At 41.6% G+C, this 22008-nt stretch overlaps 3 protein-coding genes across 4 annotated transcripts; 2 read left to right on the plus strand and 1 right to left on the minus strand.

The window, feature by feature from the left end:
* Positions 1–205: 205 nt before the first annotated feature.
* Positions 206–7182, plus strand: irf3 (interferon regulatory factor 3). Of its 2 annotated transcripts, none has more exons than XM_085466102.1 (11): positions 206–438; positions 1873–2039; positions 2226–2397; positions 2737–2810; positions 2930–2990; positions 3093–3161; positions 3280–3525; positions 3754–3844; positions 4489–4775; positions 4861–4985; positions 5480–7182. In XM_085466102.1, the coding sequence occupies exons 2-11, from the start codon at positions 1875–1877 to the stop codon at positions 5588–5590; spliced, it is 1401 nt and encodes a 466-aa protein (XP_085322228.1). In that variant the 5' UTR covers positions 206–438; positions 1873–1874; the 3' UTR covers positions 5591–7182. The 2 variants fall into 2 exon arrangements, with proteins under 2 accessions (XP_085322228.1, XP_085322229.1); XM_085466103.1 differs by having other exon boundaries at positions 3096–3161.
* Positions 6694–13238, minus strand: LOC146703001 (chaperone Ric-8A). Its single transcript, XM_085466099.1, has 13 exons — positions 13149–13238; positions 12997–13044; positions 12468–12485; positions 12285–12374; positions 11568–12175; positions 11159–11294; positions 10891–11079; positions 10623–10717; positions 9772–9922; positions 9499–9594; positions 7876–8020; positions 7268–7541; positions 6694–6835 (listed from the first exon to the last, which is right to left on the minus strand). Exons 1-13 carry the CDS (start codon positions 13236–13238, stop codon positions 6694–6696), a joined length of 2082 nt encoding a protein of 693 aa, XP_085322225.1.
* A 6986-nt stretch (positions 13239–20224) lies between these two features.
* On the plus strand, positions 20225–21600 carry LOC146703002 (uncharacterized). The gene is made up of 4 exons (XM_085466133.1): positions 20225–20317; positions 20494–20575; positions 20791–20943; positions 21220–21600. The coding sequence occupies exons 2-4, from the start codon at positions 20505–20507 to the stop codon at positions 21377–21379; spliced, it is 384 nt and encodes a 127-aa protein (XP_085322259.1). The 5' UTR covers positions 20225–20317; positions 20494–20504; the 3' UTR covers positions 21380–21600.
* The last annotated feature ends 408 nt before the right edge of the window (positions 21601–22008 follow it).

Genomic DNA, 22008 nt, shown 5'->3' on the forward strand with positions numbered 1-22008 from the left:
CATAAAGACATCAATTTTCAAAGCAGGGTATTTCCATTTGTCTTAATTGTTTACCTCAGAGGGATTAGATGTGCATTATGCCAATGAGAGAGAGAGAGAGAGAGAGTGTGTGTGTGTGTGTGTGTGTGTGTGTGTGTGTGTGTAACCCCTCCTAGCGGGACCAGCTGGTATGAACCCATTGCTGACGTCACATCTGGAAAACGAAACCGTGAACTCGGAGTTTCCCGAGAAAGGCTTGTTAGCCGGAAAGCAGCCGCACTCAGGGCAGTGTTTAAAGTATCTGCGGCGGGGACGGTATGTGACAGTTTGGAGCACAGCTTCAGGTGACACGACACACAGCTACCGTACAGCCGTCACTGTATTGATTTCTGCACCCGGGAAACGCTCTGACTTTGAAGTCAACCCTCACCTGCACCGACTGAAACGTCAGCACTGAAGGTGGGAGAGTTTTTGTTGTTAGCGCTGGCACCGCTGTCCCAGAGTGGCATTAATACAAAGGTTACTACTATGACTACAGCATCGTTCAAAGACTGTACTCGTTTTCGATCCTGGAGTGTTTGCACTTGAATATCTTTGGTTCAGGCAGCTGTAAGAACCGCTTATGCTCTACTTTGACGACAGTTAAACAACAAGACCAGTCTAAATAACTGTTATTGTGAAAATAAATGCTGTGTGGAAGATTTTTAGGATTATATAAATACTTCCATATATTACATTACACTTTAATACATTATAAACACAGTGTTTAGTATTACTACACTTTAATACTATTTTATATTATCGTAAGTTATGTCGTTAATTAGTTAATTAATCTTTATAATGAAACCGTTTCTACTGTTGCTGAACAGCTGTTGTCTATGTGCCCGCTTCCTCTTTCATGCAATTGAAAATTGGCAATAAAAACCTGTAATCGTCCCAGCTGCACGACAGCTTTCCTGACATCCGGATGTTCGTGCTCAGGTTTCTTCTTAAACTTTTGATAATCTAATGCATATTTGATCGTCTAAATGAAACCTTCATTTAACTTGGCCCCTTTTTTCTGTTAACTCACTAATGCTAATATAATAGTGTCAGTTATAGATTACTTTTTTTGCTGTTGTTGCATGAGATGTGACTAAATAGCACCATCTGCAGGCAAGCATGGAAATATAGTTCAAATGAATGCATAATCTAAACAAGAAAATTAATTATAAATAAATATGAATATACTGTTCTTGACAAATTTGTTAGAGCACTACTCAATGTAAGGTTTATGCCAAAATACTGGTAATTACCAATATATGTATTTTTTTTTATATTTCTGTAAATTTCATCAACAAGTCTGCGCTCTTTAATCAAAATCATATTTTTACTGTAATAATATAAATTGTTCTTATGTATGATTTTTAAAATGTACTGTTTTACAAAAGAAAGCAGCAAAAGTAGGACAGTAAATTATTATTTTTGGATTAAGATGCAAAATTACAGTTATTTACTTTCATTCCTGAATGAAAAATGACTTGTGTTTTTTATGCTTTATTAATTTCTGACTTCTCAGAGAGGACCAGTGTGCCGATTCAAATTTGGATATAAAAACGTGAATTCAGTTTGTTGTTTACTAAATAAATATGAGTCAGTTTTTGAGAGATTTCCTCATTATTATTTTTTTGTTTGTTTTCTTCTTTTTATGATTGGTGGGCTATTAAATTTGTCTGTATATAAATAATTATATAGCTCTAACCTCCAGTACAGACGAGCTATTTTAATGAACTGCCTGAATGAAGGAATAGCCTACATCACATCCAAGTGATTGTTCGTATGATAGCAAAAGAGTACAGGATCAGTAAGCTGTACGTCAGGCAGTGATGCACGTTATATTTTGTCTTATTGTAGAAATGGCTCATTCGAAACCACTGCTCATCCCGTGGCTGCAGGAACAGATTAACAGCAACAAGTATCCTGGTGTCCAGTGGACAAACCCAGAGCAAACAAAGTTCTGCATCCCGTGGAAACACGCTTTGAGACAGGACTCCTCTAACACTGACATTCTCATCTTTAAGGTAGCCATCAAGGGCTGACATGACATGACAATCTAATAGAAACCAGTCATGAGCATGAATTTGATATCAGCTATCCGTCCATCTTCTGCTTATCTCATTCTTTGTCCACTAATCCGTTCTTTGTTAGTCTTTAGTCTGTTCACATCAGGAGTTTCTTCCGGCTTTCATCCTGGTTTTGCCCCGCAGGCCTGGGCGGAGGTGAGCGGCAGCGGCCGGGCTAATGGAGACCCCTCAGTCTGGAAGAGGAACTTCCGCAGCGCCCTACGAGCTAAAGGCTTCAAAATGGTGGATGACAACAAGAATGATGCCGCTAACCCCCATAAAGTCTTTCAGTGGCCGGACGAGTCAACGTCAAAAGGTGAGGACCCGCTGACCATTTGGATCTTAACTACAGTGGATAGAAAGCAAATTCAATTCAAAGAAATTGTTTGCTTATTTCAAAAAACTCTGCTGTTTGGCACTCAAAATGCACAGAAAAAAAAGATCAGCAGGATGTTCTGCTTTTTACTCATTTTATAACTGCAATCAATCAACTTCATATTGCATTTGCAATTTAAATCTGATAATGCAGTTTTGCACCGCATGCTCAGTTCCTGTCTGTCCGTGCAGCACATTTTGCATACACTCATGTCTCTGTATCTCTAACTAGACATGTTTCTCAGAAAATAAAAAAAAATGCATGTTTTCACTCCTGAAGCTAACTCTTGTGCTGGATCCCAGGAGCAAGATGGGGCTGATTTGTTTGCAGATCTGGGCATTTCCATTCAAGAGGTGAGACTGCTCTGTTGGATTGTTTACCTGTAAGAGGACAGATGGCAACAAAAAAGAGGTATTGCTGAAATGCTGGGTATTGATGTAAGTGAATAAGATGTGTGTCGGTGTTATCCCAGACCCAGGACATCCAGTGTTTAGAAGGATGTCTCTTACTTCCAGAAGGCGCTGTGTTTTTGGGTGAGAGCAATTGCCTTTTTCATTGGATTTAGAAGGGGAACATTAGTCTGGCGCTTATTAGCGACAATCGCCATCTGAATGTGTCTGGTCCATATCTGCCAGCAGAATCTGCTGCCAGCCCGGATATTCTCCAGGAGTGTCTCAGAGGAATGAACATCAGCCCTGAAGCAGGTAGGCTTATCAGCTCTGCTTATCATTTTCCTCCTCGCTGCTGCAGTCAGAGCAGAAAACAAAGAGTATCTGAGGTACTTTTCTACAAGCTGGTTCAGTTTCTCCAACTTTTCCACAGAGGGCACCGCAGGCTTTGAGCCTCCTCCCGAGCAACAGCAGCTGCAGAATCAGGTTGCGATTGGTGGACACTCGTTGCCTGGGCAACAGCAGTATCCAGTAATGTATGAGGGTGCAGTTACTGAAGCTGGGTTGCCTGAGCAACCAGCACATCCAATTGGGGGAGCTGAGGGAGGGGCCTATGATGAGCAGTTGGCGGCACAGTTCCTACAGACAATGCAAAAGACCAGCAATGGAGATAATTTCAGTAAGTTGGAGAAGGGGGTGGGTGGGGGTGGGATGCTATGCTGCTGTATCAGACAAATGGGGATTTTTACACAGACACTCTGAAATGACATCCAGCACACACAGTATTCAAATGGAACGTGTTTAACAGGGACTTATATACAAAGCGCCCTGACAATGTGAATAGCAGGGACAGAGTGGAACTGTAAGCACCTTTCCTCATACACTTCCACTGTCTCTGAATCCACAGGGACTCAATTCAAGATATCTGTGTACTACAGAGGGGTGAAGGTTTTGGAGCAGATGGTTGAGAATGAGGCTGGAGTGCGCTTGGTCTACAGGTAACATCAAAATGAACGCGACAAATGCTCAGCAGTTCCAGTTCAAATATACTGTAAAACTTGCTTCCTTATTCTCGTTCCTAGAGGGACAAACTGAGGGAGATGCTACTGTTTTTTCTATCTGAGATCAGGAGTTTACATTAGCATGAAGGCATGAGTACCACTTTGTCTTTCCTTTAAAAAAAAGAGAAAAGAAATCCTCCCACCTCTAAAGCTCAGTAATTTTTTTAAATGTAATGATTTATTTATTCAGCCAAGTTCCCCTTCACCAGGCAAAGCATTTTGAGGGAACAGAGCTTAGAATAAGGACTGAAAATGTAATCTCTAAAATCACAGTATGCAATTTTTGCCTTCAAAGTTCAAGATTCAACAATCTTTATTGTCGTTATGCACTGTTTACTTCTGTAACCATACTGCTGTGTTTCAACTTAGCATCAGTGCAACAACTGCAGTGAAAACAGCAATACTGAATATAACGTGGTCTGTTTAACTTATAACTAATTATAGTTTATATATTGCAGGATTTTTCATTGCTGATATCTTTGATTAAAAAAACACAAAACAGCCTCTAGCAAATGTGACTGTTTTAAACTCAGCGATTTTCTCCGATAACTGAAATATAGAAATGCTTGTATTCACATCAGTACTGATCTCAATGGGACAGTTTTGGATCGTGAGTCAGGCCTCACTATAGTCTCCCTGCCAAGTCCCGGAGCCATGGTGGATCAAAACCAAGCCAGCCTCACCCAGCGGATTCTGGACATGCTGGGTGATGGCTTGGAGGTTGGCGTGTCGGGCCAAGTGGTCTACAGCCAGCGACGGGGGGAAAGCAAAGCTTTCTGGAGCTTCTGCAAATTTGACCAGAGCAGACAACCCCAAGAGATTTCTAAACATCCTCAGGTTCTTTACAAGTTCACGGACTTTGTGCGAGGTAGGTAAGAGGAATTATTTTGGAGCTTTTGTGAATTTAGTGGCTTTAGGTACAGTTTTTTATGTATCGTCTCCTGTCTGCTTAGGAATAAAGGACTTCATTGAGGGGAATGCTAAAGAGTGCGCTCCCTGCTCCCTGTTCTTCTGTATTGGGGAAAAGTGGCCTGACCCACAATGCAAGCCTTTGGAGAAAAAACTCATCGCAGTGGAGGTGAGGAAACTTTCTGAAATTATTTAAAACATGCATACAGTGCTGTGCTCTCACAGACCTCTAAGCAGTATTTCAAATAGGCAGAGATTTTTTTCCCCCTTTCTGCTGCACAAACTTGTATTAAATTTCATGAGCGATCAACCTCTAAAATTGCCCTCTCACGAGGAGGGAGCCGTACTCAGCAGCACTTTTGAAGAGGCAATTTTGCCTCAGTATTGATTAACAGCACAAAGGGAACAAAGCCTGAATACCGGCGCTGACAGCTGATCCTTCAGGTGTAAAAGCTTTTTTTTCTTTTCGTCCTTCTCCTCAGCCTCCACACAGGACGGCACACTGAGAAATCAAAAGCTTTATATAAAAAGTTTCTCAAAGAAACCAGCTTGATGCGTCTCATTGCTCGACCTTTCTCTGATTTCACTGCTACCGTCGAGCTCAAACGCGTCGCCTTTGCACTCGCGCCTGACTCCCGCTCCTTATTTATTTTCTCTGCTCAGGTGTGCCTGACTTCGATGGAGTTACTCAAGAACATGGCTGTTGAAAACGGCGCCTCTTCCCTGAAGTCTGTAGAGCTGCAGATGTCCCTGGAGGAGATGATGGAGTACTGAACATTTGGAAGCGGTGGCTGTTTTACTAATTTGAGATTTTTAATCTTGGCTTCTTAAAACATCTCAGTTATGTTTGTGAATAATGTTTAATAATGACACTGGTACTGTGTTGGTTTGTACTTCACCCGGGATCAAACGGTCTGACTTATACTGTATGGAGACTAAGTGTGCACTGATTTCTATCTTAGGATTTTAAAACAAGTCACAGGGACATGATCAGGGTTGTTACTGAAAATCAAGATCACATTTTTACAGTAATGAGCTGATGTCACTCAGGTAAAGAGACATGACTTTCACTCATTTAACATTTTGTGCCCTCCTCCTCTTTTTAAGCTTCACTTTTCCTCTTTTAAACTGAGTCTTAATGGCAGTCAAAGTGAAACACCACCCATAAGCTGCAAGTTTTCCTGCTCATGAACTTATTTGTTATAATAATCGGCCTAATGCCGTGAAATTAATGTGTTAAGGGGTGAACAAGTGCAACCTGGTAACAAACCCCCTGCTAAAGTGTAATACAACAAAGTGAAATTGGCATTAGTGCCTTGAATACAACAGAGCCACAGATAAAAATAAATATACAAGCTGATTTTAGCAGTGCAGATGTAGCCAGAGCATCTGGAGCTTTTTTGACATTATTAGCTTAATATGAGGAACATACACCTCAGCAGATGTCATGTGCTACGACACATCAGCGTGCTGTGCAGATAACCACACTGATCGATACCGGAGATTATTTGTTTTGAAAACTTTATTGAAACATTAATGGGTAGCATTCCTCTGCTGAATCTACTACATGATCAAAATGGCCTTTTCACCATTGCGATGTCACACGTAACTGTATTGCTGCTCTACGCTGCCAGTCTGAGTCAAAAGAAGAAGAAGTGTGAAATTACCTTTGGTTTTTTTGTCTAGGTTTTTCTTTTTTTAAATATCCTTTCTTGAATTTATTCTCTCTCAGCACGACTCTGTTTGGTCGAGAACTACATCGCTCTGTCTTTTCACACCACCCATAGAGACACAACACATCTTTTCCACTGATGACCTGTACAAGTGAAATGTTTACAAAGTAATATCGATAAACTGAACAAACTGATGAACAGAAATCAGTCCTTGTCTCCTTCCTCTGTTTCTCCGTCATTCTCTGACTCAGACCTCGCCTCCTCAGAGAGAGGATTTTCCTTCAGTCCTGACATTGGGACGAGCTTCCCCTCTTCATCCACTCCCATCGGCTGGATGATGTTGTCTCTGTAAAATACACGAGATGCAGGTGATTTGATCACCAGCATGAGCTTTAACAGCCTAACTGTTTAATTTACCATCAATCTGCTGTATTATGCAAGAACAAGAGGAACACTTGAGTTTTACAGACCTTACTGTTTCTTACCAGTATACAATTTTAATGACTACTTGACCCATTAATGCTCATCAAAGAACTTCCTCTGCAGCAACACATTGAGACGCTGCAGATTATGCGCTGGAATTAGCTTTTGGTTATATACACATGTACAGTCTGCTCGACACTTTTATTGCAACTCTGTATTTGTACCTTAATAAATTAAATTCTGTAAACTTTTGCTGTGGTGTGGTGGGAATCAGTTGACGTTTACTGTATTCATTAGAAGTATCTGAGACTTTTGTGTATCTCTCATGTTTGTAGCTTTTTGACGTTTTGCTTACCTGGACAGCTTGTTGAAGAGCATGATCAGCCTCTTGGCCTCCTCCTCCTTCTCCTCCTCTGTCATGCCCTCCATAGGGTCTGGCTGCTCTGCCTCCACCCGCCCCGTCACTGGGTTGATGCGGTCTTTGACCTGCCGGTACTCCTCGGTGTCTGAATCAGAGTCGCTGGAGTACTGGGTATCAGAGGTCCTGGGCCCCTGGCCTCCCAGGAGCCCCCTGGTGGCCAGCAGACCTGCTGCGTTACCGTAACCCGTATACTTCACAAAACGGCTCACTAGGAAAAGAAGCGTTGGTGTTCTCAATAAGGCACGAAAGAAAAAATACAGAAAGAGCTACAAAACATTTCAGCACCACTGCATTCACAGATTAGATTTAAAATAATGTATATAATCAAAACAAACATGACTATCAAGACTACATAAAATAATAATAAAGACATAAACACAAATATCTAAAAGGTAATAAGAGTTTTTTTTAAAGCACAATAAAAACTAATGACGCCCGTTGTTTAAATACCATCTGATCATTTCAATATGCATTTTTCTATTTTTATGACCAGACTGTAACTTCACCCTATTTTTATTAATCCACATATTGCTTCTTCTTACCATTTTCCTTGCAGAGGACAAAGATGAGGTCAGCGGCACAGTGTTTGAGGTCTGTGTCCAGATGAGTCATAAGACGAATCAGACGGCTCTTCACTGTGGTGCCTTCCTCTGGCCTCTGTGATACGTTTCTCAGAGGAGGCAGGATCTAATGATGGCGACACATTATAGCTTTAATTTTCTTTAATGTGTTTTGTTTCTTCTTCTTTTTTAAATAAATATGAGCGAGACCATTCTGATGCTTGCAAATGAAGCAAAATGTGCCGTTAACCTCAAAACAATGATGGATTTCAAAGTCTGAGACAAATCAAATATATAATGAAATATCCTTTCTCATAGTCAGTGTGTTGGAGGGAGGAGAAGGGTGTTTAGGGATGAGCTGGAACAAGTCTGCCAACGCACATCTTCCCGGAATTAAAGGATCTGCTGTCTTTGTGCTAAAGTCTTCAGCAACCGCTTTTTAAAAAAAAAAAAAAAAGTCTTTTTAGTTTTTCTTTAAACATTGGCTGTTTTTTCACTCACTTTTAGCTCCACCCTTGTACCTGACCATTACAGAGAAACATGTATTGTGCTCATTAAGCCACTTAACACTGAACAATGAATTACTGAAGCATAAAAAAGGGGATCTAACTCATAGGATGAACCAGTTTAAACTGGATCTTTAGCAACCTGTCACCAAAACATACAATTGGTGCTACTTTCTTTTGTATCTATAAAAATCCCAAAGGTAACACAGCTGGACCGGCATAAAATAGTATTTTGCACCAACATGGTGATTCTCAAAGACAGTTATCCAAAAACGTGGCACATCTCAGCATGGTGTGCATTCAAGGAAACTGGACAAATGGAGAACAGAAGAGGAAGTTGTAAACTTGTCTGGTTCAAATTGTCCTCAGTATGTACGAGGAGGTCAGGAGCGATGTGCAACAGTCAGTGTTAACATGCATCTTCAAAACTGGGAGGCCAGTTCATGGTTTTGGGTTGCTTTTCAGTCAGTGGTGTTGGGGGATCCTATCAAAAGTGATGAAATTATAAATCAGGCAAGTGCCATCAGATTTTCATTCACCATACAATGCAATCTGCAAAACACCTGATTGGCAATAGCTTCATTTTTCACCATGACAACGATCCCAAACACACTGCCAGTACATGGATTGGCCTCCCCAGAGCCCGGACCTCAATGTTACTGAGGCAGTGTCGTATCATCTTTACATAGAACAAAACAAAAGACAGCCAACATCCAAAGAAGAACTTTTTTTTAGAGAACTAACCCTGAATACTACTGTAAGAAATTACAAGAAAGCTACCTAAGAGAGTTCAGGCTGTGTTGAAGGATAAAAGTGGTCATAGAATTGTACTAACTCTGTTTATACTGTATTTGCAGTTTTTTTTCCAGCAATATATATAGAAGCGAGGGGTGTCTCAAGACTTTGCACAGTACTATGAATACTACAAGTATCTTATAGTCTTCAGTCTTATAGAGTCCAGGCCTGCACAGGTCAGGTGTTGGTTGGTTACATGCAAATGATCAAAAGCATACTGGACATTAAACGTGCTACAAATATTTTGGCATCAAAACATCAAAAAGCTAAACACAGGAGCTATCTCTGAGGTGTCGTATATTACATATTTTCTGATGTAGTGCCGTGTTTCTCTGTGAGCCCTGCAGCTCTCCGTCAGCAGATTGAGGATTGGTGTCAGCTTCTCTTTGATCTTATCTCCCTGAAAAGCACATAAAACAAATCCTCTCCGTTATTTCCGTAATACCAGCTGCTCCCTTTTTCACGCTGCAAAATATAAACTTTAAGAACAAATCACTGAGAAAACCCCCCCCCCCTCACAAACACACAAATGGATCAGAAATGACTCTACAAACAGAACTCTTTTCTACTCCCTCACCGCCTCCAGGCGTCTCTCCATGAACATCAGCAGGGTGTGGACGCAGTCCATGTTGACCCCCTTGCACTGCTCTGAATCTGGCTCCAGAGGCACCGTCAGCAACACATCGAGACACTGCAGAGGAAGCGCTGACAACAGGTTCACTGTGTGACTGCGGGAGTGAGAGAAGGTCACGGCAAAGGAGTGAGTGTTGATAGAAGAGAGCGGGGAAAACCTATTCCCTGCTCTGCTTTTCCTTGTTTTTTTTTAGACATATACTGTTAGACTGGAGGTCAGTGTATGTGCAAGTAATCCCTGTGATAAATAAGGGTTATTTTGAACAGTGAACCATGCAAAGCTACTCCAATACAGCCTGAAAATAAAAAGGAGCTGAAAATGATCAGAGCAGATCCCCCTTTAAACATTTGGTGTTGTTTGGCTGGATGGATTATACACTGTTTCATCCAAAATGATAACAAATGCTACTCAAAATACACTATTATTGGAATTATATCTAGACCTAATAAAAAGGCATTGATTTCTATATATACTTGGGATTTTAATCAGACCTGCAGCTGAACATTCAATCTATCTGGAAGTCTCAAATAAGCAAGCAAGAGGAGGGTGCATGTTATTAAACTCATAATTATAGACTCATCCTTGTTGCTTCAAATGTTATTAAAAATAGTGCTTCTGCATGAAAGTGATTTTGCAACCCCTAATGAATTTCTGAAGGTTTATATCTAATTTTATAGTCCATCGTTTAAATCAATTATAACTGCACAGTATGTGTTACAATTGCACGATAGTAAATTATGAGATTATCAAGCCTGAATATTTTCACAGCTTGGGTTTTGTCACGTTGTGCTCACCCCTGCAGTTCATCTGTGTCTTCTGACAGGAGACACTTCCTCAGCAGACAGAGGCGCAGGATCGCCACCAGGTGTCGGTACAGAGCCGCATCATCCTGATTAAAGGCACAGACGCAGCTAATGCCTCTTCAACTGTCCTGTTCTTTCGCACATTTAGCTTTTATATGATTGCATATTTGACTGATAACATATATGTTGTATTAAAACTCCTGTAAAAAGTAAACACGAAAGCAAAGCTTCTGAAAAATGCGAGGGCCTTTACACACACCTCACTTGGGTCCTGCTTGTGGGTGCTGTGCGTGATATTGAAGAGAATTTTGAGGATCTCTGTGACGCGCTGAGAAGTTTCCAGAGAGATGGGCTGTGTCTGTGGGTCCAAGACACACTCATACTGGTCCTTCCACTGCACCTCCAGGCAGCTCTCCAAGGCTGCTGTGAGGATGGAAACCCCTCCCTCCTGGAAGAGAATAATCAGTGTGAGGGCAGTAATGAGGAGTAAAACAGGAATAACTTTGGACTATATGACATCGTGCGACCTGTTTAAGCTGGGTGCTGAGCTCTGGCCGGAGTGCAGTCATGAGGAACATGAAGCGCAGTTCATAAAACTGAGCACTAGAGGGATTCGACCAGCTGACACTGGATGATACGCGCTCTATGAGGCCACACATGAGCCTGATGGAAACAAAGGAGATAGATGTGAACTTTCCAGATGAAGCCAAATGCAGCTTATTGCAAGTGAGAATGACACTGTCCTTGGGATAGCACTGTTTCAGTCCCCTGTCCTTCTATTTGTCATAATAACCTTTACCAGGCATGAGAATTGTTGCTTTCACAGGTATAAATAAGCGAATATATGTTTTTTAGGTGCTTTGCGATTATTATAAGCTGCTGAAAATTACACAGTTTATGGGAACTGATGCGATTGTGTGTGCATGCCGAGCCTACCTGAGAGCACTGAACCTTTCCTGTGCCCAGGCGCTGTTGTACACCACGTTACACAACACCTTCATGGCCTCTTTTCTCTTTGCCTCCTCTCCGGACTCCAACTCCTCCACCTCCTCCTCCACATCCATCTTACTCTCTCTGCGGTCCCTCCGCCCTCGCTCCAGGACCCTGTGATGCGTCCCACCTCTGTGCAGTTCGTTGATGCTCGTCCTGTGGCTCCCAAACCAGCTGATGCTGTCCAAATCGCCGCTGTTGGTGATGCTGATGTCGCTTTTGGCATCCTCGTCGAAGGCCGGCGGCTCCTCGTTTTGGTCGTTAGTTTCAGCTTCAGCTTCATCCTCATTAGTGTGACCCTGCAGCACTTTGGTTTCGGTGAGAGAGGCAATGATGTTATCGTAGAAATCAGAGTCGGGGTCGCTGACTTCATCACTGATGTCACTTGTGGTCAGCCCGGCTAGTTTGGCCAGAGTCAGGAGGGCGCTGTCGGTCACCAAAGGCCCCAAGACCTTTTGGTCCCGGGACAGGATCCTCAGAGTGCGTAGGCATACTCTCAACAGGTGACATTTGACTTCCGTCCTTATGAACCTCACAAGGACAACACCTAAATTCTGAGAACAGGAGCAGAAACATGTTTGCAGGAATTTATCATAATAATAACTTTTACAAGGACTAAGAATATCACATCTGGGCAAGCAGAGAGTGACAGCATCGGATCACCTGTCTGAGGATGAGTCCTCGATCCTCCAGGTCGTACTCGTCCAAGTCCGAGTCAGAATCAGTGTAGTCCCTCACTTTATTCTTCCTGAACTAGTAAAACAGTGCAACAAGGATTACTGGATTTCTTTACGGTACTTTTCATGTGCAGTGCTTAATTACTTCTAAACTGTGGCAAAACCCTACCTCTTCTAGTCGCCTTTGCTTAAGAGATGGTCATCCATTAGACAGGAAATGTAGCAGAAGAGAGAGGAAATAGTGCTGTTAGAAGTCCTTCTACAAGTTCACAGTATGGCATTTTCCCTAAAAACCTATTTACAAAGCTTAGGAGCAATTTACTGATGGGATGAGGTCATTCCTAACCCAAAAGAAAGGTTATCTTTGCTGGGAATGACAATCAATTAACAGGGGACAGTGAAGGATATCATAACATATTTATTAATTTGAAGGTAATTAGAAGTTTTTTCTAACCCAGACAATTATTCAGTCACTCTGTCTGGATTCAATCTGCCTGAGCAGGCAAGGAGAGAGGATCAGAGACAACTGATACAGCAGAATTACTAATCATAGATTGGAGTGTGTAGGGGTGGGGAGGGGCGGATAAGTCGGAGGTGTGCCGTGAGAGGGAATAAGGTGACGTTATAAGGAGCACCAGGAGGACGTGGGTTTATGCCTGTAAACTTTCCTTCTGGTGCAGCAACATAAACAGACTTACTCTCCGTCTTTCCCTCTCCTCTGTGTCAAAGAAGAAACACTGGGCATACTACAGGAAGAGAAATAATGACACACACACACAAAAACAGAAAAACAGTGTCATGAGCAGCATTAGAACTTGTGAGAAATACACAAGCTTCTGTGTCGCGTCACCTCTTTGTTGAACTCCTGCAGCCTTATCTGAACACCATTCTCATCTCCCTGCTTGATGCACTGGATTATCCCCTCGATGTCCACGTTCATGCTTCCTAAACACACACACAAGCACGCACACACACACCCACAGACAATTTAGGGCAGAACAAAATGAAAGTTACACAACAATGACGATGGTCATGGCAGAGGTTATGTATTGTCAAACAGAAAGAAACCATAAATACACAATAGAATAGCACACATTCAGTCTGTTGTTCATCCAGAATATAAAATAAAACCCACTAAATATGAAATGAAATGACAGCTGCTCATCCTTTCACTTCATCTTCACAGCTACCACATAACTGATCACTGATGAAGGATTCCTTAGCAGTTAAAGTGAATCTGTATCTTTTATATAGCAGGCACTGACATCAACACTACACACACACATAAAATCTGCAGATAGATTACCGTGCTTCGCTGAACTTACCTCGCACAGTTCAGTATAGTAGTCAGGTGATAAACTGTATACCTTAAATATGACAAACCAAATCACCGCTCCGACTTTGCTTCAGGTTGTCGCCAAGCGTTTATTTCTCCAAGTACGTGCCCCGAGTCCTGTGTTCAGCTTTGAATTTGCTCAATTCAATCACTCTCTATGCACTCTCATTCTCTCAGCCTATCTCTCTCACTCTGTCTCTCTCGCTTTAATCCAAGAGAGATGCAGGAGACCTGTTGGAGAGTGTTTATGGTTATAATCCACTAATGGACTCTAAGCTTATAACTCTCAGTGTTGACCCTCTAACCTTTTATGGGTTTGCCAGACTTATTCTGCACAGCCCTTTCACTTTCTGTCCAGCTTTAGCAGAATTTTCTTCAAAATGCTGAAAGCCACTAAAACAAGCAGTTAGGGCGTGCTGTTGCATAACCTTGCTGGAGGTTCTGATGGTTAAAACACTGTTAGAAATGCATTAGGAAAAGACACTGTTTATTCACTTCTGGAAGTTTGTAGTTAAAGATTTGTATTCTTTTATCTTTCAGCAAAATATTTCAATACATTCCTAATTGAATTCACCCCCAATTACAGTACATGTACCGTACTTTTTATTATTTTTGTGCACTATTTATTTCAGTACTGATTCTGTCTCCTTCCACAAGATGGCGCAATTCCCCCGGTTGAGTCAGCTCATACAGGCACAATGTATGATACAATTGTGTATTATAAAATCTATTTATTCAAAGTAAACTTTAGCATCTTTCCCTTGGCCAAAATGCACAGATATTGATACTCCGTACCAAATGACTTACAGTTAAATCAATCTGCACTGAAACACAAGTGAAACTCTGTTTTCTTTCAGTAAGTACACTTTGTTTGTTTTTAGCTTAGATAACCTACTTAAGTCACACCTGGTGTCCTGGAAACCTTCACACACTTGCAGCCAAGTATCCTGAACACCCTGACAGATGAAAACTGTAAGACAATGATGCATGAGTGAATGACAGGCTTTCCTGGCAGGATGCGTACTCTTGCACTCATTCGGTAGAGGAAACAGGCTCTGGGCGCTGGAGCTAGATAACTGGTGGCTGCAGGCTTACAACAACAGGATGCACGCTACGTCAGAAATAGTGGGAGAAATGTCAGAGGAGTCTTCTCAAGTAGGAAGTGGAGGCATATTTCTTCAAGACGAATTACAAGTAGGATATCAACAATATAGACTTTACAAGAGGTGAATGGGCCTGAGTGACCTTTAAAAGCAGTAAAAGAAAACAGCAGTTATTAACATGAGCCAGGAGGGTACGTCTAAATCGTCCTGACACAGACAAACATTGTGGCTTTATTTTTAACACCTATGTCGCAATACACGCATGTAGCTTAAACATAAACGACCTCTACTGAGGCTTGTAGGGTCATTCCACTTGAGGGAATTTTTTTTGAGTCTCATCAAGTCAGATCTGCCTCACTGAATATTTTCAAAGCAAACACATCAGAAACCTACAGACTGGCTGTCAGCAGCTACAGAGTGTCATTTACAAGTGTCTCTCACTGACGGTGACTGACGGTTAGAATATAGGTGTAAAAATTTAATGACTCTGCATCTGTCTGGTGACACCAAGGCCCTACAGAGATCATCTTTCCAACCTTTAGGAGACACACCCTGCTCAGCTCATATGCCTTCTTTCCACTAATTTATGTCTTCTGTTCAGAGAGTGAACAGTAGAGAAGAATGTGAAATATTCAAGGATCGCTGCTTTTTCCTCTGCACTTGGTTATCAGAGTGGATCTTATATGTGTGCTCTCTTTCTGCAGTTAATCTTTCTGCTTAAGTCCTCTATGATTCCTGAATGCATTTACTGTATGGTGGACCTGGTCTCACATTAAGCATGTAGGATTCCAACAAAACTGTCTATGTTTTGACATAATCATATTTTTTTAAATGTTTGTAATTTGGCAGAGCATGGCCTGAGGACAACAGGAGCTCAGCATGAACATTTAAGGCTCAAGGATCTGCCTGGATGATCAAATAATGTAATATTGGTTTTGTTTCTGCTGAGGTCTGTGAAGCTTAGCTGACATGTTAGGACTTCCAGATAATGTAACAGAGACTGCTGGGAGTTTATAAAGTTGAACTTCAATAGTTGGTAAAACTAATTATCAACTGTATAATAGAAAAAAGGGATGGTGTGTTCATACGCCATACTAAACTGAACATATTTATATATAAAGAAAAAGATCAATATTTGACCCTTCAGCGACCCCACAGGTCAGGGGAGTGGGTGAGGCTGAAAATTCACAGAGACTCAGAGAAGAAACGCTTCTGCTCATCAAGTATTACTTGAATAAACACAGAGTGAGACCTTAAATATTGCACACTGTGTCAAATAATACAGGATACTTTGATCTCTAAATTGCTCTGGATGGAACAGCAACAGACCCTAATGCTTCTAAATGGGATGAAAACAGCAATTTTCAAATACTTTTACTTACTTTAATCCAGTGGATCTGAAACTGTGGGGCTGCTCCCCTACAGGGGGTGTAGAGCCAATGTATTAGGGAGGCATGGATGACCATGGGAAAAATATAATTCTAATAAATATGATTTATGTAAACAAGAATTTGCTGAGGCTATAGTGCTAAACTGTGTTTCACTAAAACTTAATCTGAATCATTTTTTTATTATTAAAGGCTGATATAAGAAATTGTAGGTTGGAGGCATGAAAAATTACTGCCTTACTCAGTCATCGTACAACAGCATTCATTCCTTTGAGGCCACAGCCATGCTCAATATTAAATAATTACTCTTGTTAAAAGCTACTGGCTGCCAAATGCAATTACCTAGATTTGAAATGGTTCCACATTCATTTAGATGTGTAGAAGGAGACAGGAGGACAACAGGAGTAATTGTACAGGGTGGGCCATTTATATGGATACACCGTAATAACATGGGAATGGTTGGTGATATTAAAGTCCTGTTTGTGGCACATTAGTATATGTGAGGGGGCAAACTCCTCAAGATGGGTGGTGACCATGGTGGCCATTTAGAAGTCGGCCATCTTGGATATAACTTTTGTTTTTTCAATAGGAAGAGGGCCATGTGACACATCAAACTTATTGGTAATGTCACAAGAAAAACAATGGTGTGCTTGGTTTCAATGCAACTTTATTCTTTCATGAGTTATTTACAAGTTTCTGACCACTTATAAATGTGTTCAATGTGCTGCCCATTGTGTTGGATTGTCAATGCAACCCTCTTCTCCCACTCTTCACACACTGATAGCAACACCGCAGGAGAAATGCCAGCACAGGCATCCAGTATCCGTAGTTTCAGGTGCTGCACATCTTGTATCTTCACACCATAGACAATTGCCTTCAGATGACCCCAAAGATAAAAGTCTAAGGGCCTCAGATCGGGAGACCTTGGGGGCCATTCAACTGGCCCACGACGACCAATCCACTTTCCAGGAAACTGTTCATCTAGGAATGCTCGGACCTGGCACCCATAATGTGGTGGTGCACCATCTTGCTGGAAAAACTCAGGGAACGTGCCAGCTTCAGTGCATAAAAAGGGAAACACATCATCATGTAGCAATTTCAAATATCCAGTGGCCTTGAGGTTTCCATTGATGAAGAATGGACCCACTATCGTTGTACCCCATATACCACACCAACCCATCACTTTTGTTGTGCCAACAGTCTTGGAGGGATCCATCCAATGTGGGGTTAGTGTCAAACCAATAGCGGTGGTTTTGTTTGTTAACTTCACCATTCACATAAAAGTTTGCCTCATCACTGAACAAAATCTTCTGCATGAACTGAGGGTCCTGCTCCAATTTTTGTTTTGCCCATTCTGCAAATTCTGTGCGCCGATCTGGGTCATCCTCGTTGAGATGCTGCAGTAGCTGGAGTTTATAAGGGTGCCATTTGTGAGTAGCTAATATCCACCGAAGGGATGTTCGACTAATGCCACTCTCCAGTGACATGCAGCGAGTGCTACGCTGTGGGCTCTTGCTGAATGAAGCTAGGACAGCCACTGATGTTTCTTCATTAGTGACAGTTTTATTGCATCCACATTTTGGCAAATCCAACACTGAACCAGTTTCACGAAACTTAGCAAGCAGTTTGCTAACTGTAGCATGGGAGATGGGTGGTCTCGTAGGGTGTCTTGCATTGAAATCTGCTGCAATGACCCGGTTACTGCGTTCACCAGATATCAACACAATTTCGATCCGCTCCTCACGCGTTAACCTCTTCGACATGTCAATGGCTGTGAACAGAGAGAAACTTGTAAATAACTCATGAAAGAATAAAGTTACGTTGAAACCAAGCACACCATTGTTTTTCTTGTGACATTACCAATAAGTTTGATGTGTCACATGGCCCACTTCCTATTGAAAAAACAAAAGTTGTATCCAAGATGGCCGACTTCTAAATGGCCACCATGGTCACCGCCCATCTTGAGGAGTTTTCCCCCTCACATATACTAATGTGCCACAAACAGGACTTTAATATCACCAACCATTCCCATGTTATTACGGTGTATCCATATAAATGGCCCACCCTGTACATTTCAACTAAGGTATGCAGAAGAGCATCTCTGAATGCATAACATGTCAAACCTTAAAGCAGATGAACTAAAGCAGCAGAAGACCACAACGGGTGCCACTCCTGTCGGGTAAGAACAGGAGACTGAAGCTACAATTCAGACAGCTCACCAAAACTGGTCAGTAGAAGAGTAGAAACTCCTGCCTGCTCTGTTACAACATTCAGATGGCAGGGTCAGAACTCGGCATAAACAACATGGATCCATGCTGGCTTGTGTCAGCAGTTGCTGGTGGTGTAGTGGTATGAGTATTGTCCATCATGTCCATCCCTTTATGATCACATTACTCATCTTCTTATGGCTGCTGCCAGCAGGATAAGTCAGTCTGGTTTCTTGAACGTGACTAGTTCACTGCACTCGAGTGATCTAGGTAATCTCCAGATCTCAATCTAATAGATAGAAAAATAGAGAAAGAGATCAAAATCTCTGAGAAATGTTTCCAGCACAGTGTTGAATTTATTGGCTGGTGAGTGTATGTTATAAACTAGAATGTCAATCGTGGTTAGGTCCATCACAATTGATGATCCATCACACAGTGAAATGCAAATGAGTGAAATGCAAAAAGTATTTTTAGTTATAAGTTATAACCTTTTCTTGTCATTGGCTGACTGTGTTCCATAAATTCATTATTAAAATCCATTGTGTGCCTCACTGACGTTTCAAAGAGTCATTTCCAGGACCAAATATCAACACCTTACCAGTAATTTAGGAGTAGCAATTCTCATGAAAATGGAAAAGTACCCGTAAAACAGCCAGTATGACCTTGACCACAAGCACAAGTTGGGTAAACCCCCGCTAGGTGGTCCTTGTTTGCAACTTTCACTAAAACCTGACCGTCCTGTGAGGAGTATTGATTTATTGGGAATTGAGGAGGAACAGACAGATGGATGGGCCGATGATGGATACCTCGCAATCACATAAGTTGCTCAAGGTTAGGCAGCAGCAGGTGTACAGGGACAGTTTTACCAGGATGCTGGGCTTTTTTTCTTTTCTTGAGATGCAGCCCCTCACGTCATCACCTGTTATCCCATCAACACTTGTCGTAATCCATGCTCAGTCATATGTAAGTTCATAATTATTTGAGCGCTAATTCTCTTGAGTACACGCACGCCAGCGATGACTCAGTGTATTATTCTGACAATGCAGACTGCCCAGATGGTAGTCACAGGAAAGCTGCACAATGGTCTCTAGAGCGGAAGCCGTGAATCAGAGGGAAGAGAGCCGGTCTGAGAAACAGTGTGTAGGATAAAAAACATTAAATGTGACACTGGCTCCCCATGGATTTAGTGCATTATTAAAAGATTAGGAATTATGGGATAATTTCCTAGAGAGGTGTTAGTATGAGGCCAAGTGCCAACTTTGATCTTTTGTTTCTGTGACCACTTTAAATGTGGATGAGAGTTCCTGAATATGAACTCTCATCCACATATGCCGTATTCATCACCAACACCTTAAGGAAAACTATAAGATCAAGGAGTTGTTTTTGACATTGTGTTTGTGGTGAGGTGGATATGAGTGAAGGACACTGCAGAAATAAACACGGTGACGGCCAAAGTGACTCAAGGGAAAAAGGCACAGGAAAAATGGGGCGATAAAGAAAAGCCTGGAGAACTGGGGCTATTTTGGGCTCGGCGGGCTTCCTGCAGGTGATGGAAATGAAAGAAAGATTTCTGGAACAATTGCTCAGCAGCAAGTGAACTGAGGGAGGAGAAAGATGGAGGAGGAGGAGGAGGAGGAGGAGTGGGGGGCTGTAGAGCAACAAGTGAACATAAGAATCGATGTAAACATCACAGAAGGTCACCTTAAGTTTAAGTCCAAAGTTGTGTTTGGACGCCTTGTTTAAAGATTGTTTATGCTGGCATCACAGCTCTTTTAAGTAGGGAATAAAAAAGTGTGTGTTTGTTTGTGTGTGTGTGAGTTCATTTGGCAGTATAGTCAGTGTGTTACAGACACACCCCCTCATCCCACCATCACACTATAAAGGACCAGCGTTAGAAAGGGATGACAGAGTCAGACATCCAACAACCAGCAAGTTGTGTTGGTTTACTCAACAAGCCACAGCAGGTTTTAAGCTCTCCTTTTGCGGTAAGCATCTTTTGAGATTAATTTTTATACGATTCTAAAAGCTCTCTAAACACATAATTATTATTATTATCATTTGACTTTTATGGTTAAATCATTTTGTGCTTCTTCAACAATTGGGTCAGAAGAGCATTTTTTCTTTAGCACCACACTTAATTATTCATTCTATTAAATTGTAGGGCAGTGCGTTATGGAGATAGCTGTTCTGTTGCTGCTGACTGTCCCTTTGATTGCTGCCTCCCCACTGAGACGAACTCAAAGGTGAGTGAAAAAACACAGGGAACCACACAGCTCACAACGGCACACATAATGAAGTATCACTCTCTACCAGTAGAAACACAACATCAAAGCATGCTTGGGATGGCGGGAAATTAAAAAAAGTGTTTAAAGCAGAGCTTCTTATTAGTGTATCTCTAAGTTATATTATTGTAAATTATAGGTTACTTAATAAATTCCATATCCTGTTGGAAACACAGGTCAGACGCAGACGTCGTCCTACCAGGAGCAGCGGTCCGAGATGTAGGAGGGGAAATGTCAGAGGACACACACGAGCACCATGCTCCATTACTGAAGATCATCCCATTCACCTCAGAGAACAAACATCTGGACCTGGAGGCTCTGAGACACAGGTACAAAGGACGTGACAACGTGCTGAGAGTGGCTGTCAATAGAAAAAGAGCATTATTTAATTTGAAAAACTAAATCAAAGTATTTGTTAAAATTACATTAAATTAAAAAAAATTATGGTCATGTCACTATCAGTCCTTTATTAGAGGGTAAATATTGTGATTGTTTTTCAGAAAGACAACACTTTTTTCCAACTTCATTCAAAACTGCATTTTTTTAATATGTGATGTTCTGCACCCTGAGTTTGATGTTCACCCTTCTCATTTTCATCACGACAGCATGGGCCTGAAGCCACGACTGCCGCGTGCACTTCAGCGTGGATGCCAGCTCGGGACATGCCAGCTTCACAACTTAGCCAGCACTTTATACCACTTCAGCAAAGGAAGCGGAAAGGAGGAATCAAAGAAGGCAAAAGATCCACAGGGCTACGGCAGATAGGACCAAAAGGAATGTTAGCAATTAAGGACTGAAGGGGTGGAGAGCTGCCCACATAGTTTTCCATCTACTGAAAACCAAATATCTCTATGTCTGCTCTGACTGACTGGTACTTATTAGAAATGTATGCTCGCAAATGATTTTTGTGTCTCGTGTGAAACGTGCGTTTTATACTTTAAATATGTAAATATTTAAATATGATATGCAATAAATATTTAAGAGAATTAAGTTTGTGGTGTTTATGTATAGTCTTAAAGGAAAAGTATAGTGCAATCCTACCATGATCACCTCTCATAAAGAGCCTTTGAAATGGTACAGACAGAGGACGACTATGAGACATCTATAAATTCGAGAAAGATGAAGCAATGACCTGAATTTCAGCTGAACAAGACTGTAATTTGCCTCTGAAACAAAACCCCTGCAGGCAGGATTTTCTGTTGTTCATTCTATTGTTCTTTTTACTTCTGAGGGAAGTGAGCACCACAGCAACACATACCCAACAGGTTCTACAACAAATGTGTTATATTTTTAGGCTCCAGTAACAATTAGAGGACACAAGCTTGGGCATGTTTAGCAGTCTTTCTGCTACAGTGGTGTCATTGAGGGTATTCAGTTCCAACAACAGATACCAG

The sequence above is a fragment of the Copadichromis virginalis genome, linkage group LG8 (assembly GCF_057382275.1).
Source record: "Copadichromis virginalis isolate Kocher_CV1m ecotype Utaka linkage group LG8, C_Virginalis_male_GT1.1, whole genome shotgun sequence".
In the NCBI taxonomy this organism is placed as follows: Eukaryota; Metazoa; Chordata; class Actinopteri; order Cichliformes; family Cichlidae; genus Copadichromis; species Copadichromis virginalis.

What these genes read in the sequence shown, in the direction of transcription:
- irf3 (XM_085466102.1), top strand. Translation starts at nt 1,875, where the DNA reads ATGGCTCATTCGAAACCACTGCTCATCCCGTGGCTGCAGGAACAGATT. An exon ending in TGGGCATTTCCATTCAAGAG is followed by an intron (nt 2,811 to 2,929) that starts GTGAGACTGCTC and finishes GTGTTATCCCAG; the next exon opens with ACCCAGGACATCCAGTGTTT. An exon ending in GTTCACGGACTTTGTGCGAG is followed by an intron (nt 4,776 to 4,860) that starts GTAGGTAAGAGG and finishes CTGTCTGCTTAG; the next exon opens with GAATAAAGGACTTCATTGAG.
- LOC146703001 (XM_085466099.1), bottom strand. Translation starts at nt 13,238, where the DNA reads ATGAACGTGGACATCGAGGGGATAATCCAGTGCATCAAGCAGGGAGAT. An exon ending in ACAAGCAGGACCCAAGTGAG is followed by an intron (nt 10,718 to 10,890) that starts GTGTGTGTAAAG and finishes GCCTTTAATCAG; the next exon opens with GATGATGCGGCTCTGTACCG. An exon ending in GACACAGATGAACTGCAGGG is followed by an intron (nt 9,923 to 10,622) that starts GTGAGCACAACG and finishes TCACTCCCGCAG; the next exon opens with TCACACAGTGAACCTGTTGT.
- LOC146703002 (XM_085466133.1), top strand. Translation starts at nt 20,505, where the DNA reads ATGGAGATAGCTGTTCTGTTGCTGCTGACTGTCCCTTTGATTGCTGCC. An exon ending in CCACTGAGACGAACTCAAAG is followed by an intron (nt 20,576 to 20,790) that starts GTGAGTGAAAAA and finishes TTGGAAACACAG; the next exon opens with GTCAGACGCAGACGTCGTCC. An exon ending in CTGGAGGCTCTGAGACACAG is followed by an intron (nt 20,944 to 21,219) that starts GTACAAAGGACG and finishes TCATCACGACAG; the next exon opens with CATGGGCCTGAAGCCACGAC.